The 17,151-nt window shown below is 43.7% G+C and overlaps 1 protein-coding gene across 7 annotated transcripts in view; it reads right to left on the bottom strand.

Moving 5' to 3' along the window:
- Positions 1–17,151, bottom strand: part of CLUAP1 (clusterin associated protein 1) — a 37,377-nt gene that overhangs the window by 8,256 nt on the left and 11,970 nt on the right. For all 7 annotated transcript variants that reach the window (XM_009430136.5, NM_001280352.1, XM_063796222.1 and 4 more), the window contains 4 exon segments: positions 14,580–14,663; positions 10,130–10,263; positions 6,858–6,999; positions 3,682–3,754 (listed from right to left, as the gene is read on the bottom strand). In XM_009430136.5, coding sequence (XP_009428411.4) covers positions 3,682–3,754; positions 6,858–6,999; positions 10,130–10,263; positions 14,580–14,663 — 433 coding nt within the window.

The following is a 17,151-nucleotide window of genomic DNA, read 5'->3' as shown; positions in this document are numbered from 1 at the left end:
GGAGTGGCTTCATGATCACAACGAAACAGCTCTGCCCAGTAAGGTCTGTGTGCAAAAGTCATTTGTTCATTTCTTATTCCATCCAGGAAATTAAGACATTAAATCCTTATCCCATGCAATGCAAATCAAATTATATAATCAATTTTAAAATAAAATTAATACATGTACCTCAGGCTCAATAAGATTTCTTCTTACAACTCAAACCAATACAGACCTGAGAAGTGAGCAGGTAAACTAAAGTCAATTGCTATTATATGATTTCAATGTGTCTCCGAAAAGCATGTGTTGGAAACTTAAATCCCAATGCAACAGTGTTGGGAGGTGGGGCATACTGGGAGCTGTTTAGGTCATGAGGGCTCCACCTTGAAGAATGGATTAATGCTGGTTATAAAAGGGCTTGAGGCTGTGAGTTTGATCTCTTGCTCTCTCTCGCCCTCTCTTTGCCCTTCTGCCATGGTGCAGCAAGATGCAGCTCCTTGATCTTGGGCTTGCCCCTAGAACTGTGGCTCATTAAGTTTCAGACAAGTAAATTTCTGATTATAATGATAATAATATAATCTAATACTAATATATTATATATGTTATATAACTGTCATATATTATTATATATAATATATAACTATATATTATATATTATATATAATTATAAATATAAATTCATAAATTATAAATTATATTATATATTATATAATATATATAATATATATTATATAATATATAATATATATTATATAATATATATAATATATATTATATATGCCATATATACATAAACTACACACACACACACACACACAAAACTGGCCCTCTGTATCCATGGATTTCACATCCATGGGTTCAGCCAACCATGGATCTGAATTATTTGGAAAAAAAATCTACAAAGTTCAAAAAAGATCTACAAAGTTCCAAAAAGCAAAACTTGAATTTGCCACATACCAAGTACTATGTTGAATCCATGTGAATGAAGTGATGCATAGGCATTGTGTTAGGTATTTTATGTAATCTAGAGATGATTTAAAGTATATGGGAGGATGTGCATAGGTTACATGAAAAGGACTTGAACATCTGTGGATTTTGGTATCCACAGGTGGGTTCTGGCACCAGTTCTTTGCAGATATTGAGGGATGACTGCATGTATCCATATGTACAATGCTGTATATATTTTATGTAAAATATATAATTACCCAGTCTCAGGTATTCTGTTACAGCAGCACAAAACAGACTAAGACATTAATGCATGCTGACACTGAAATCACTGAGCTGACAGTGACAATTAAAATTAATGGCTGACAACATGCGAGTATAACTCAATGGGGAAATAATAGTCTTTTCCACAAATGATAATAGGACAACCGAATAGCCACATGCAAAAGAATGAAGTTGGACCCCTTGTCTCACACCATATACAAAAATTAACTCAAAGTGGATCGGAGACCTAAATGTAAGAGCTAAAACTATAGAACTCCTAGAAGAAAACACAAAGGTAAATCTTGGTGAATAAAGCAAGATCAGAATGGCAGGTCTTAGCATCCTGGCCCGGGGACAGCATGGGATGCAAGCAACAAACCAGGGCTCCGAGCTGAGCTGGGCCTCTCACAAGGGACAAACCCCATGCAGGCTGATCACTGAGGGCTGCTTCACATGCTCCTGGCTGACATGGAACTAAAAAGGGGAGGGCTGCTTTGGCTAGACAGGCCCTTCAAATTTCCTAACCTTGTTCCTGGAGGATTTCCCAGCAGTCCCTATCCTTCCTCCAAAGTTTCCTGAGATTCAGACGAGAGAGTCACAGAACAGGTGCAAAATGAGAGAGATACAAGGGAAATGGCAAAGAAAGAGAAAGAGAAAAAGAGAGAGTGTGTGTGGGAGCATGTGTGTGGGCCTGATGCCTCAAGTATGCTGCCCTCAACATGAGAGTGAATAGAATATTTCACCCTGAAGAAAAGAAAGGGCAACCAGCAAGAGGAGGAGGAACTCCGTGCAACAAGGCCGTCGATTCAGCAGGAAGATCCTGGGCTGCTACCGGTCCCTGACAGTGACTTGACACTGAAGTTCAGGGATGTAGGGTACAGCCCCACAGGGTCGGTGGGTTTTCTCCCTATGTGCAGAGACGAGAGACTGTAGAAATAAAGACACAAGACAAAGAGATAAAAGAAAAGACAGCCGGGGTCAGGGGACCACTACCACGAAGACGTGGAGACTGGTAGTGGCCCGAATGCCAGGCTGTGCTGATATTTATTGGATACAAGACAAAGGGGCAGGGTAAGGAGAGTGAGCCATCTTCAGTGATAGGTAAGGTCACATGGGTCACGTTTCCACTGGACAGGGGGCCCTTCCCTGCCTGGCAGCAGAGGCAGAGAGACAGAGAGGAGAGAGAGACAGCTTACGCCATTATTTCTGCTTATCGGAGACTTTTAGTACTTTCACTAATTTGCTACTACTATCTAAAAGGCAGAGCCAGGTGTACAGGACAGAACATGAAGGCAGACTAGGAGCATGACCACTGAAGCACAGTATCACAGGGAGACGGTTAGGCCTCCGGATAACTGCGGGCGGGCCTGACTGATGTCAGGCCCTCCACAAGAGGTGGAGGAGTAAAGTCTTCTCTAAACTCCCCCAGGGAAAGGGAGACTCCCTTTCCCGGTCTGCTAAGTAGCAGGTGTTTTTCCTTGACACTGACGCTACCACTAGACCACGGTCCACTTGCCAACGGGCGGCTTCCCAGACGCTGGTGTTCCCGCTAGACCAAGGAGCCCTCTGGTGGCCCTGTCTCGGCATAACAGAAGGTTTGCACTATTGTCTTCTGGTCACTTCTCACCATGTCCCCTCAGCTCCTATCTCTGTATGGCCTGTTTTTTCCTAGGTTATGATTGTAGAGCGAGGATTATTATGATATTGGAATAAAGAGTAATTGCTATAAACTAATGATTAATGATATTCATATATAATCATATCTATGATCTATATCTAGTATAACTATTCTTATTTTATATATTTTATTATACTGGAACAGCTCGTGCTCTCGGTCTCTTGCCTCGGCACCTGGGTGGCTTGCCGCCCACACAAGGATAAGGGAAGCTGCCTGGTCACAGAGAGCTCCTTCCCGGAATCTAGGCTTTGTATGGACGTAACCCTGTGTCTCTCCAGCTGAGTGTCTTGCTGAGCCATTCTGGATTATGGGGGGCATCTCAGCAGCATGGGGACCATCACAAGGCGAGCGGCCCCTCTCCCTGCACTGCATCCCAGTGCTTGCTTTCCATCATTCAGCCTGAAAACACAGAACCCTACACACATCTAGGGCCACGTTTTCTTATAGTTACGCATCATATATAATTCAAACTATCATTTAAACAGGGGAAAACACTATCTTAACTGGCACAAGAACGAAATGTGTTTTAAATGCTATATTTAAACCAGACTCTTGAGTGAATACAATGGTACCCAATATAGAAGTTGTGAGAAAACCGCCTTTTGAAAATATTTTTGTACCTATAGTCAACAATAATTTATTATACTTTTCAAAATTGAAGATGTAAAGTGAAGTGTTCTTACTACAGTAAAAAAAAACCTGCTGAAAAAAAGAAAATACATATTTAAAAAATATATATATATATCTCTCTCTATATTTCAAGGCTGAAAATACTAGTCCAGAGTAAACTGCTCGTCTACAAAGCCCAGCCTTACTTCCACTCTTGAGCAGGCGCTTCTCTTCCTCCTTGAGCTTGTTCTGTATCAGGCAGAGAGTGTTTTTAGCTTCCTGTGGAAGAGGAAAAACAGACTCAGGAGAGATGGCCCTTTTCTGGACTGTTCTATTCTTCTTCACCACTGTGTAAGGACCGCTAAGTTTGTGCTACAGAAGAAAAAAAGAGCTAAACTCAAGGAAGGGGAAGAGAATTAACACTGCCTGAGCAACTCCAGGGTCCTGAAACTTACTGCCCTTTCTCTCTGAGGTTGCCTCGTGCCTGGTGGACAGGGGCGCCCAGAGTGAAGCAGCTGCCCCACCCCATGCTTCTCCGATTGCATTTCCCTGCCTCTAAGGAGAACTAAATGCCCATCACGCATGCCTGTATGACCTGGGGACACAGAACAGACACATCTAACTTTAGGGCAGAGACAGGCCTCCTGCTTTCAAAGGAAGAAAGTATAGATTTTATCATTTATCTTTCCTGCCCTGCCTTCAGATTCCAGCTCAAAAGATGCTAAATGGTGGGACAGGTAAGGATGGGAACAGAGGTGGGGACAGGAGGAAATATCTCAGATCATAAAATGTGGCCTTGATTATTATCAAGAAAGAGAATGGGGGCTGGGCGTGGTGGCTCACACCTGTAACCCCCATGCTTTGGGAGGCCAAGGCAGGAGGATCACTTGAGCCCAGGAGTTTGAGACCAGCCTGGGCAACATAGGGAAACCTCATCTCTACAACAAATTTTAAAAATTTAGCCAGGTATGGTGGCAAGTGCCTATAGTCCCAGCTACTCAAGAAGCTGAGGTGGGAGGATCGCTTGAGCCCAAGAGGTCTGAAGCTACAGTGAGTTATAATCACACCCTGCGCTCCAGACAGAGTGGCAGGCAACAGAGTGAGACCCTGTTGAGAAAGAGAAAGAGACAAAGAGAGAGACTGGGGGGGAGGGACAGACAGAGGGAGGAAGTTGGCTTTATATATTGTTGTTCTAAACATTAAAAATAAAGCACTGTGTTTCAGGCATGGGGTATTTCGAGGGAACAGGTATTCTAACGACAGAGAGCGAGAGTGAGTAAGAGAAAAAGAGATGTACTTGTTGAAGGAAGGGTAGGGTAGAGGGGCTCCCTCGGAAGTTTCCTGGGCCACCTACCTGCCATTCTGAGGCATACTGTTTGGTTTGTTCTCTGAACCCAGAGGTGGCCCCAGATAATACAACAAAATGGCCAACGTTTCTTTTCACTGCCCTTGACTGTTCTTTCCCAGGTACCCAATGTTTAAAATGTTCTAAACTCCAAGCTCTTTCTAATGCCCTCGAAATGTGCCTGTCCCGTACCATTTCTCCATGGCCTGCCTCTGCCACAGAGTAATGCTAGCAATGAATTCCTCGTCAAGATGACATGTGTCCACACGGATGCGTTAGGTACTCCCAGTTAGCCCTCCTGGACAACAAAATAGCTCTGCCGAACTCAAATGCTCAGGATTGTAAGAAGCCTAGCATAACCTTAATACCAAAAGCTGTCAAGGGCATGAGAAAGGTAGACTGCAGACCAATTTCATCATGAAAATGGAGTCTAAATGACCATTCTCAGGTTAAGGATAGGGCAATTCAAAAATTGATCACAACTTGGTTCAATTTCCTTTGCTCTAAATTCCACATTTATCAACTCATGCTCGGCTCTGAAACACGCTTTTCCTAAATGGCCTTACCCACAGGGATGAGAGGAACCTGTAAGATGGTTGGTCAGGCTCAAGGCCACACATTTATTTCCCACAATCAATCAATAAACTGCCATTCCTCTTTACAAAACAATCTCCAATGAGCTATTCTGCTGATTCAATTAACCAGGACTTGAAAATCTCTTTCTTTTTTTTTTTTTTTTTTTGAGATGGTGTCTTGCTCTGTCGCCCAGGCTAGAGTGCAGTGGCGCAATCTCGGCTCACTGCAACCTCCGCCTCCCGGGTTCACGCCATTCTCCTGCCTTAGCCTCCCAAGTAGCTGGGATTACAGGTGCCCGCCACCATACCAGATAAATTTTGTATTTTTAGTAGACGGGGTTTTACCATGTTGGACAAGCTGATTTCAAACTCCTGACCTCGCGGTCCACCAGCTGTGGCCTCCCAAAGTGCTGGGATTACAGGCGTGAGCCACCACGCCCGGCCCTTTTTTTTTTTTCTTTTTGAGACAGGGTCTTGCTCTGTCAACTGAGCTGGAGTGCAGTGGCATGATCATGGCTCACTCCAACTTCAAACTCCCAGGCTCAAGCAATCCTTCCATCTCAGCCTCCCAAGTGGCTGAGACAACAGGTGTGTAACACCATGCCCAGCTAATTTCTTTTTACTTCTTTGTAGAGACAGGGTCTCATTATGCTGCCCAAACTGGTCTCAGACTCCTGGGCTCCAGTGATCCTCCTGCCTAAGCCTCCCAAAGTGCTGGGATTACAAGTATAAGCCATCGCACCTTGCCTTGAAAATCTTTATGTGAACTGACTAAGCAAGCTTTATTTTCTTATTTTTGGAGATGGGATCTTGCTCTGTTGTCCAGGCTGGAGTACAGTGGCATGATCTTGGCTCACTGCAACCTCTTCCTCCCAGGTTCAAGCGATTCTCCTGTCTCAGCCTGCCGAGTAGCTGGGACTACAGGTGTGTACGACCACACCCGGCTAATTTTTTGTATTTTTATGAGAGGAGGGGTTTCACCATGTTGGCCAGGCTGGTCTCAAACTGACCTCAAGTGATCCACTCGTCTTGGCCTCCCGAAGCCAAGCAAGCTTTTAAATCTGCACTCGAGACCAGCTACATAATTTTTGGGATCAGTGGAAAATAAAATGCACTTAAAAATTATTATGAATTTCAAGACAGTGACAACAGGGCCTGAAAGCAAGCACAGGCCCCATGTCGGCACAGGGTCTTACGCAGCTGCACAGGCCTCATGTCGGCCCTGTCTGTTCTCTTAACTGACCAAACCTGATGAAATATGACATCAAAGATTTGACAACCCTGGAGTCCAGTGTACACTGCCAGCAAAACAAACACATTACATGAGCAATCCTCAGACTGACCAGGGAGAAAAAACATGTACTGATATTTTTTTCACAATGATATTAACAAAATGACCTGTCACCCAGTACAAAATAACACACCAGAAGGAATGCCTGAACAGAGGACAGGCTCAGCTCACCTCAAACCTTTCTTGCTCCATCCTATGATGGTCTTCAAGCTGTTGTTCCAGATAAGTCAGATTTTGAAATTTCTCCAGATAAGTGTCATACTGCTTTTGTAATTCTTCCTCAGTCTTCTCATACTCATCCATAAAACATGGCCTAAAAGAAGCAAATGAAATAAAAAGGAAAGGAGAATTATATGCAGTAGTTTGAAATGGGTATTCACAGTTTCAGACTCCATGCTGGCTTTCTCTGGAAACCCTTAATTAGAGAAGGTCCTTCATTCTTGTAATGCTTAAAAATATTTTCCCTTTTCTGCTTTCTCCCCCCAAAATGAACATACTTCTTTTTCATCATAAATAAGATGTGCTCTTTGTAAAAACTTGAAATAATCCTGAAAGTATGAAGAATGACGTAAAAATTACCGATAATCCCATCACCAGGTATAAGCGCTTGATAGTTGACATACATCCTTCCAGACTTTTCTATGCATAAATATAGATAGGAATGCATTTTAAACAAAAATTAAATATACCAAGAAATTTTATAATCTTTATTTCATTTCAATATACCGTAATCTCAATAGAGTTAAAAATCATCAGGCTGGGTGCATTGGCTCACACCTGTAACCCTAGCACTTTGGGAGGCTGAAGTAGGAGGAGGATTGAGCCCTGGAGTTCAAGGCTGCAGTGAGTGAGGATCCTCTGACCTTGCCGTGGCACTCCAGCCCTCCAGCCTGGGTGACACACTGAGACCCCATCTCTAAAGGCAAAAAAATCACATACCAGACACATCTCTCCAAATCAATAAATATATATATTATTATCTTATTTGGGTATAATGTTCTACTGTTGGCCGGGTGCGGTGGCTCACGCCTGTAATCCCAGCACTTTGGGAGGCTGAGGCGGGTGGATCAACTGAGGTCAGGAGTTTCAGACCAGTCTCGCCAACATGGTGAAACCTCGTCTCTACTAAAAATACAAAAATTAGCCAGGCGTGGTGGCACATGCCTGTAATCCCAGCTACTCGGGTGGCTGAGGCAGGAGAATTGCTTGAACCTGGGAGGTGGAGGTTGCAGTGAGCCGAGATTGCACCACTGCACTCCAGCCTAGGCAACACAGAGAGTCTCCACCTCAAAAGAAATAATAATAATAATAATAATGTTCTACTGTCAGGATATTACAAATTTAAAGCAATCCTCTAAAAAGGGGACCATAGGTTGTTACAAATTAAAGCTGGTGGGTTTTTTTTGTTTGTTGAGACAGGGTCTCACTTTGTCACCCAGGCTACAGTGCAGTGGTGTGATCATGGCTCACTGCAGCATCAAACGCCTGGGCTCAGGTGATCCTCCTGGCTCAGGCCCCCAAGTAGCTGGGACTACAGACATGTGCCACTATGCCCAGCTATTTTTTATATTTTTTTTTTTTGTAGAGATGGGGTTTCGCCATGTTGCCCAGGCTGGTCTTGAACCCCTGAGTCCAAGCCATCTGCCCGCCTTGGCCTCTCAAAGTGCTGGGATTATAGACGTGAATCACTGTGCCCAGTCTAAAGAGGTTTTTAAACGATAAAAATTTTTTTAAAAAGGCCAGGCGTGATGACTCATGCCTGTAATCCCAGCACTTTGGGAGGCCAAGGCAGGTGGATCGCAAGGTCAGGAGTTCAAGACCAGCCTGGCCAACATGGTGAAACTCCGTCTCTACTAAAAATACAAAAATTAGCTGGGAGTGGTGGCGGCCGCCTGTAATCCCAGCTACCTGAGAGGCTGAGGCAGGAGAATCGCTTGAATCCGGGAGGCAGAGTTTGCAGTGAGCCGGGATCACGCCATTGCACTCCAGCCTCGGCAACAAGAGCGAAACTCCATCTCAAAAAAAAAAAAAAAAAAAAAAAAAAAAAAAAAACCATAAAAATCTATATTGGTTTGCTGAACTTTTTCTTTTTTTCTTATTATTGACCTTAAAGGGAAAATTCTACTCTTTTAAAAATATAAGCAGATAAACTCAGAAATAATTATAATCTTTTGAACTAGAGCAAAACAAAGAGACTTTTCTGTTAAAAGGATTTGGAGCTTAACAAAAATGAATTGATGCTTTACAGGTGGAATGTGTCAAGGAGATCAATCTATCTGGTGGCAATGACTTCTTTTTTTTTTTTTTTCCCTCTCTGAGGCTCCAGAGGTAAAGAGCCAGTTTCAGGAGGGGAAGGGCCTTGGCCTTGCGCTGGGCGGGGAGGAGCCAGGGCGCTCCCTGTGGTTGCTGTCGCTGCCTCCAGGTGCTGCCTCCCCACAGACCTCGGGACAGTGGGCAGGGTGTAGCCAGCCACCAACATCCAAAAAGGCAAAACATCCGAGCAGAGTAGGCAGCTGGGAAGAGGAGGGAGCCAAGGAGAAAGAAAAACAAAGGGTGAATGAAAAGGGAGAAAGAGCAGAAGCATGGGGAAGGGAAAGAGGCACAGAACGAGGAAGAGGAGAGAGAGAGAGAGCCGGCACCACTATTCTCCATGGTATTCCTGGGAAATATATTTCCAATGAGGTAAAGTAGGAAGAAAGACGAATTACTGACTGGTGAGGAATGATCAAGGTTTAAATAAAGTCTAAAATCTATGCCAACAAACAGGCAGGAGTATGTTTCTGTTTCTACCTCATTTATGGCAAGATCTTAGGAGACCACGTCTGGATTTCCCCGTCTGGATTCACTTACTCTGCCTTGAGTTCCAAGAAGCTATAAAAGCTTAAAGGGCAGTTCAAGCGTTAAGCAGTTTTCCAGACATACCGCAAGCAGTAAAGAGAAAGAGTTTAGCCATCTGCTTGTTATGACAGGCAACACATGTACATTTGAGGTGAAGATATCCTTATGTAAGGCTTTTTTTCATTGCTTGAGAAGAGTTAACATCACATTCTATTCTCTTAAGTCTTTGTTCTAACTTTTTTTTTTCTTTTAGAGTCAGGGCCCTGTTCTGTTACTCGGCCTCGTTCTGTGGCTCAGGCTGGAGTGCAGTGATGCAACCATAGCTCACTGCAGCCTCAACCTCCTGGGCTCAAGCAATCCTCCCGCCTCAGCCTCCCAAGTAGCTGGGACTACAGGTGTGTACCACCATACTGAAGTAATTTTTAAAAATTTTTAGAGATGGGGTTTCATTATGCTGCCCAGGCTGGTCTCAAACTCCTGCGCTCAAGAGAACCCCCCGCCCCAGCCTCACGAGTAGCTGAGATTTCAGACATGAGCCACCACGCCCAGTTTGTTTGAACTTTCCAGGACATCTTTCTACTCATTCTCCAAGTGTTCATATCTACCTGACACTCTGCAGAGTCTCTAGTCGCTTCCGATTTCTTTCCAGTTCTAATTTTCTCTTTTCGATTTTGGCTTCTAAATTAGCTTCATCAGAGGCCACATTATTGAGCAGGTCTTTAGTCTTCTGAACCTGTGTCTATATTTAATGGGAAATAATGAGACAAGGTGGCAATAAAAACAGCCATCCTAATTCTTAGAAGAATTTTGCAACTCTTCAGGCATAGCAACATTATGCTCAACAAACACAAAAGCAAACAAATAAAGCAGACACTTCCCCAAGCAATGACTCACTTAACCCACTAGTTCCAGGGAGAATGTCACACAGGTCCAGAAAAAGGTATCTCTTTTTTTTTCCCCATGAAAAGCAGGCATTTCTACCCAGGGAAAGAAGTGAAGATGCAAAGAAGAGTGTCCTGGTCAAGGTGGAGAGGCCTGCAGTCTTTTCTCTGGCTCACTCGGTTAGAACAAGGTGCACATCACTCTGGACGGTCAGTCTGCCTTTTTATCATTCGGGCCATGCCCCTAGTTAGAAACACCCGACTTACAGAATACCCACACACACCAAGTACTGCTCTACTAGGAGGGGAGAGAAAGAAACAGCTGGTCCCAGCCCTAACCCACTGCCTGCTGGGATTGAGAGAAGGTCCTCTTCCCTCTCCCTGGCAACAGAAGCTTGACTACAGACTAAAAACGAGGAGAAACCACTCTGAAGACAGTACAAAAGCAGTTCCCGCAGTGGCACTGGCCACACTGGCGTGCACCAGCTCTGGAAGGAGCCCAGGGCAACAGTCGGACCGAGACCCTTGGGCAACAGAGGCTGAGTAAAGAAGGGAAAGGGGACACGGGCCCACTGATGATGACACAAGTCTCCCTATCCTAAGAGAAGGTTCATTTGAAGCAGGTAGAGTCACTGGTAGTGCGCTGTCTTCACATGCGTCTTGTCCGGTGGCTGGCTGGATCACACGCCTGGGGTTCAGGCTCCAATCTCTTTATGAGGAGTCTGGACTGCCACCCAGCTGAGCGTGGAACTGCCCCCCAGGGTTCTGGCTTTCCAGCCCTGCATTAAGTTCCTGGTGGCCAAGGTGGAGCTTCCCCTCCAGCACTTTGCCTATGTGTAGCATCCCACGAAGGGGTTACTCTGTTTTCCTGCAAGTCTCTGAAAAGCTATGGGCTCCACAGAGAAATGGCCTAAGAAGCCCAGACACTCTCCACAACTCTCAGGCATGGTGTGTTTTGGAACCAGCCACTGTTACTGACAATGCATTTATGGTCTAATTTTTTTGGTCTAAGTACACTAGCCATTTCTAAGATACTTTCATTAAAATAATCAGACCCTTATCATCAATTTGCTGCAAGTGCCTTAAAGCCCCCAGGAGAAATGTGAGTTCACCCTCACAGGAGGAAAGGTGGGTCTCCTTTCTAAATAACTTCAGTTAATGGCAACTATTTCCTTGAACCAAAGTCAGATTAAAACCTAGTAAAATTATCCCACCTTAAACATATCTGTTCCTCAAACAAGAAAGATCCACAATGCAAAACAGCTGTGTAAACACAAGCAATTTTCCCTGGTTTCTGAAATAAATGGCCTGTACTCCCCAACCCCTTTTAAGTACCCATGTTGTTTTGGTTGTTTTTAGAATGATCAAACATCACAGATATTTTCTAACAATGAAAGGAGTCTTAAGAGATGTCTACCAAGAAATGAACCCTGTCCTCTCTTGGGTGTTCTGCTTTTAACATATTAGTGCTAAGGGCACATTCATGCCGTGTTCACCTGATTCAGTTAGAACACTGGCAAGGATAAGAGGTATAATAATTTTTTTTTAATTTTTAAATTTAGAAACAATCAAAAATTTACGGAAAACCTGTTGTACAACACAAAGCGTTTTTCCCAACCTAGGTGACAGTCAGTTGCTGACCAGATGTTCCAATACCCTGAATACTTTAGTGTGTATTTCCTACAAATAAGGACTTTCTCCTACATCCCCACAATCCAATCATCAAAACAGGAAGCCAGCACCAACACACTACCACCGTCTAACTCCAGCCCCACTCCACTGTCCCCACTTGTCCCAGTGAAGTCCCCAACAGCAGATAGGAGCCGCCTATGTGTCCAGTTATCACATCTCCACAGCCTCCCTCAGTCTGAAATGCCCCCTCAGCTTTCCTTGACTTTCAGAACCTTTTCACATTGGGAGGATACAGGCTGGTTAATCTGTAGAATGCCCCTCAATCCGGCTTTGTCTCATTAGAGTCAGATATGCATCGCTGGCAGGAATACTCAGAAGTGACTGCATCCTACCAGGCGTGCATGATTTTGATTTGTTCTGTAACGATGATGTTCACTTTGATCTCTTGATTAAGGGGGTGACTGGCAGGCTTCTCCCTGAGAAGCGACTCTTTTCCCCTCTGTAATTAATAAGTACTCTGCAGGCCAGGCACAATGTCTCATGCCTGTAATCCCAGCACTTTGAGAGGTCAAGGCGGGCGGATCACCTGAAGTCAGGAGTTTGAGACAAGCCTGGCCAAACATGGCAAAACTCCATCTCTACTAAAAAAAAAAAAAACAAAAATTAGCTGGGCGTGGTGGCGCATGCCTGTAATTCCAGCTATTCGGGAGGTTGAGGCACGAGAATTGCTCGAACCCAGGAGGCAGATTGCAGTGAGCTGAGATGGCGCTACTGCACTTCAGCCTGGGTGACATAGCAAGACTTCGTCTAAAAAAATAAACAAATAAATAAATAAAATAAAACAAAAATACAATAATTAGCTGGGTGTAGTGGTGTGCGCCAGTAATCCCAGCTACTCAGGAGAATCACTTGAACCTGGGAGAGAGAGGTTGCAATGAGCTGAGGTTGTGCCACTGTACTCCAGCCTGGGCAACAGAGCAAGACTCCGTCTCAAAAAAAAAAAAAAGAAAAAAAAAGTACTTTGTGGAAAGCTACTTTGAATCTGTGTGAATGACCTGCTCCTCCTCAGCCTCCAATATTCATTTATTTTTTTATGCCAGTGAAAACTCATGGTTTCCTATTTCATTGTATTATACCATAAAATTAATTATTCTATCTTATTTATTTTGATGCTTAAGTTGTCCTTACTTTGGCCAGGAGAAGCCCACTCAAGTTGGCTTCTGCATGCTTCCAATAGTTCCCTTTCCTCCTTTGAACTCTTCCTTACTTTCTCGTACTTCTCCTGCCCAACTCTGGAATTAGCCATTTTCCCCTAAGAGTACTGGTTCCTTTTAGTGGAGAATGGCATTAAGCCAGGTGCTAGGTGTGCTCAGAGCTAAGAAATGTATGAGTGTGGGTGTGTCTATGTGTATGTATATAAATAAAACATATTTATATATATATATGTAATTCCTTAAATGTGCATTCACGTATATCAAAATTTATTCCTATATCTATCTATATATTGAAAACTATGCGTTTAACCAACACCTCCAATTTCAAGTTCACTCTAATTTTCTCTCTTTCCATTTTTGTGACATTTTTGTGACTTTTTTTTCCAACAGTGAGGAACATGGCTCCATTATCCTTACCATATTTTTACTTATCTGACCCATCTGCCTATCTGTCACCAATCTCCCACCAGGGCTGTGGTGCCCTTCTCCCGCTGTGAGGCTCTGACTCCCTAGGCTGGGCTGCCCAGCAGGTATTACTGTTTAATGACAAAAGAATTATATATTTTTAAAAACCTATGATTTTTAGAATTTTGTACAACTCATAGCAAATTCTTGTTTTATGCCCACGCTGAATGTACACAGGGGCCCTCATCTGTGTCTACTGAGTAAAATAAATCACCAACGATGACTGATTATCTATTGTGCATCAGAGGTGAGGCTTGATATGCCCTGTCGTGATTCATGTTTATAAGGACCCCACACAGTTGGGAATGCAGTTCTTGCCATTTTACAGATGAGGAAAATGAGGCACAGAGAGGTTAAGTAACTTGCCTAATATCACACAGTGGAATTCAAACCCAAGCAATCTGAGTCTAGAGTCACCCTCATGATCTGCCTTCCAACTGACTGCTTTAGATGAGAGGATAACTGATGTGAGCGAGGAGTAAACAATCGTGATCCTTCTACTTATTACAGTGCTGTCTGGAATTTAGAAAACCCTGAAATCATTTAAATACTAAGCAGTGAGGAATTGGTTAAACAAAATAAAATAGAGCATTATTTATTAAAATTATTGAATAACTGATAATTATCAAATTACTGAAACTGATCAATTTTTAATAACATGAGAAGCTGTTTTTATTTATAACGAGGGGAAAAAAATGATAGTAAGTGACCTAGGTACGCTCGAATGTCCTCTGAGTTTTTCATTTCCCCACTAACACATCCCTTGTTACTAAGCCTAGCTTGTTCTGTCTTGTATGGGCAAGAAATCAGTATTTTTGAATCCCAGGCATAAAAAACATTATATAAAAGCAAAGTCATCTTACCAAAATCTCTTTTATTGCAATTCTCATCACTTTTTCAGTCTCGTTTATTTCCAGAGGTCTGGCAATGGCTTCTGCTCTCATTTCCTAGGAAACAGTAAAATCATTTACATATATTTTCAGAAAAGGAGTTCTCAAAACCAGTATTCCTAGATCTAGATGTGCCTTATAGACTGATTCTCTGAAGTTTATTGCCATGTAGATCTCTGATGCAAAAACAGTGCCACCATCACCTCCTATAATGTCTTCCATTATCTGAGTGCCTACCCAGCTCTCTCCAGAGCTCAAGGTCCTCCTTTTCAGCCAGAGGCCTAGGTGACCCCAACTCTATGAGCAAAACTGAACTTAGCATCCATTATCTTTTCTCCCAAATTTGCTGCTTCTTCTTTTTTTTTTTTTTTAAATAGAGATAGGGTCTCACTATGTTGCTCAAACTCCTAGGCTCAAGTGATCCATGTTCCTTGGCCTCCCAAAGTGCTAGGATCACAGGCATGAGTCACTATGCCCAGCCCCAATTTGCTTCTTTACCTGCATTCTGTCCAGGTGACCCCCAAACTAAGCATCTTTCTTAGCATGAAGTCCCTCTCAGTTGCCTATCACTTACAAACACAACCGATAAGAACAGTGACCATGGCCCTGCCCCTAGCATGAACCATTAACCTATCAAGGGACACATCTGTGACTATCATATCAGTGCTGAAAACTTCTGAGACATGGGATTGTAATGTGGATATAGTTATGAGGTTTGCTATAGACAATGTTTGTGTGACCCCAAAATTCCTATGTTGAAACTCGAACCCACAATGTGATGATGTTAGGAGGTGATTAGCTCATAAGAGAAATCCTGGGGAGATCCCTCACCCCTGCTGCCATGTGAGGACTCAGCAACAAGGCACCATCTGTGGGGAACAAGCCCTCGCCAGACACTGAAGCTGCTAGTGCTTTCATCTAGAACTTCCCAATCTCCAGAACTGTGAGAAACAAATCTGTTATTTATAAGTCACTCAGCTTATTGTGTTTTGGGATGGCAGCCTGAACAAAGTAAGACAAGGTTCCTTGAAGCACTGTGTCAAAAGTCGTCTTGTGCTTCCTTTCATCCACGGTGCACCTGGTGGGAATGGCTGAGGGCAGGGTGAGGACTTAGTCAAGGAGGCAGAGCTCAGTGCCTTGCCTGTGGCTGGGGCTGCACCTCAGTAAATGTTTACTGAATGAAAGAAAAACAAACACTGGATAGGCGCTCTTCCTTGGATCATGACTACACACAGAATTTGACAAGTACTACATTCAGGGTCTCATGGTTTCCTTGGGAACAGTTCAGCCACTGGTTACTTCATCATTCTTTACAGGATGGTGTTGAAAGAGACCCCGTGGGATGGAAATGAAGTCTCACAATGATGCCACAGCTCTAGTGGCAATCAGCAAGTGGCCAGCTCCTGTCTCTGGGTCTCTTAGGGACATGTACAGACATATGTACACCACTGCACTACAAACAGAACAGGGGAAAGCCTGGAGGTACCTTACTCATCATCTGAATTAGCTAGCAGATGTCAGTGGCAGTTTCATTCCGCCAACCACACTTCATCAGGTGGCAAATGCCGGGTCAATATATGATGAGCAGACATAGCAACCTAGCACCTAAGTCCCTCTTCCCCAGACTTCCACTTCCAGTTTGCTCTCAGGGTATGCCAGAACACAGGCAAGGCAGTGAGAGACAGAAGCCATGGCTGGCACTCTTGCTAGGAAGTGAATGAAAGGAATTCATTTAGTTTTAAAGCATTAGATTGAGCACATATGCTTCAAATGCCATAAATCTTTACAGGTAAGGATTAAACACTACTCCACTCTAGGCCAGACGCAGTGCCTCATGCCTGTAATCCCAGCAATTTGGGAGGCCGAGGAAGGCGAATCACTTGAGATCAGGAGTTTGAGACCAACCTGGCCAACATGATGAAACTCCATCTCTACTAAAAATACAAAAATTAGCCGGGTGTGGTGACACATATCTGTAACTGCAGCTACTCAGGAGGCTGAGGAAGGAGAATCACCTGAACCTGGGAGGCGGAAGTTTTAGTGAGCCGAGATTGAGCCACCGCACTCCAGCCTGGGCAACAGAGTGAGACTGTCTCAAAAAAAAATAACGAAATTAAAAAAATAAAAAATAAACACCACTCCAGTCTTAAACAGCTGCTTAAATGTAGGTGATGGCACATACTTCTTGGCTGGCATTGGCTGGAATAAGGATTGCAAATCAAATCAGTCTCCACTGCAACATAGACTTCAGCTGACTGGAAGTGATGCCAAGATTGCTGGTCCCAAACTCTGCTGTTAGAATCACCCGGGAGAATCTGAAAACTCCCAATGCCCAGGTCACATTCCATAACAAGGACCCCAGAGTGAAAGCCAGGCTTCAGAAGTCTTTAGAGGTCCCCAGGTGTTTGCACTGGGCAGCAAGGTCTGGGAACTGCAAGCTCAGAAGATCATTTTTGAGAAGAATGCTGAAGCAGAGTACACCAGAAAAAAACATCATGATCAATAAAGTCTGCCAGTGGGCACAACAAGGACAGCTCAGTCACAT

This window comes from Pan troglodytes, chromosome 18, assembly GCF_028858775.2.
Source record: "Pan troglodytes isolate AG18354 chromosome 18, NHGRI_mPanTro3-v2.0_pri, whole genome shotgun sequence".
Lineage (NCBI taxonomy): Eukaryota > Metazoa > Chordata > Mammalia > Primates > Hominidae > Pan > Pan troglodytes.
Note: the sequence above shows the minus strand (reverse complement) of the source record. Positions and strands in the feature narration are given on the sequence as shown.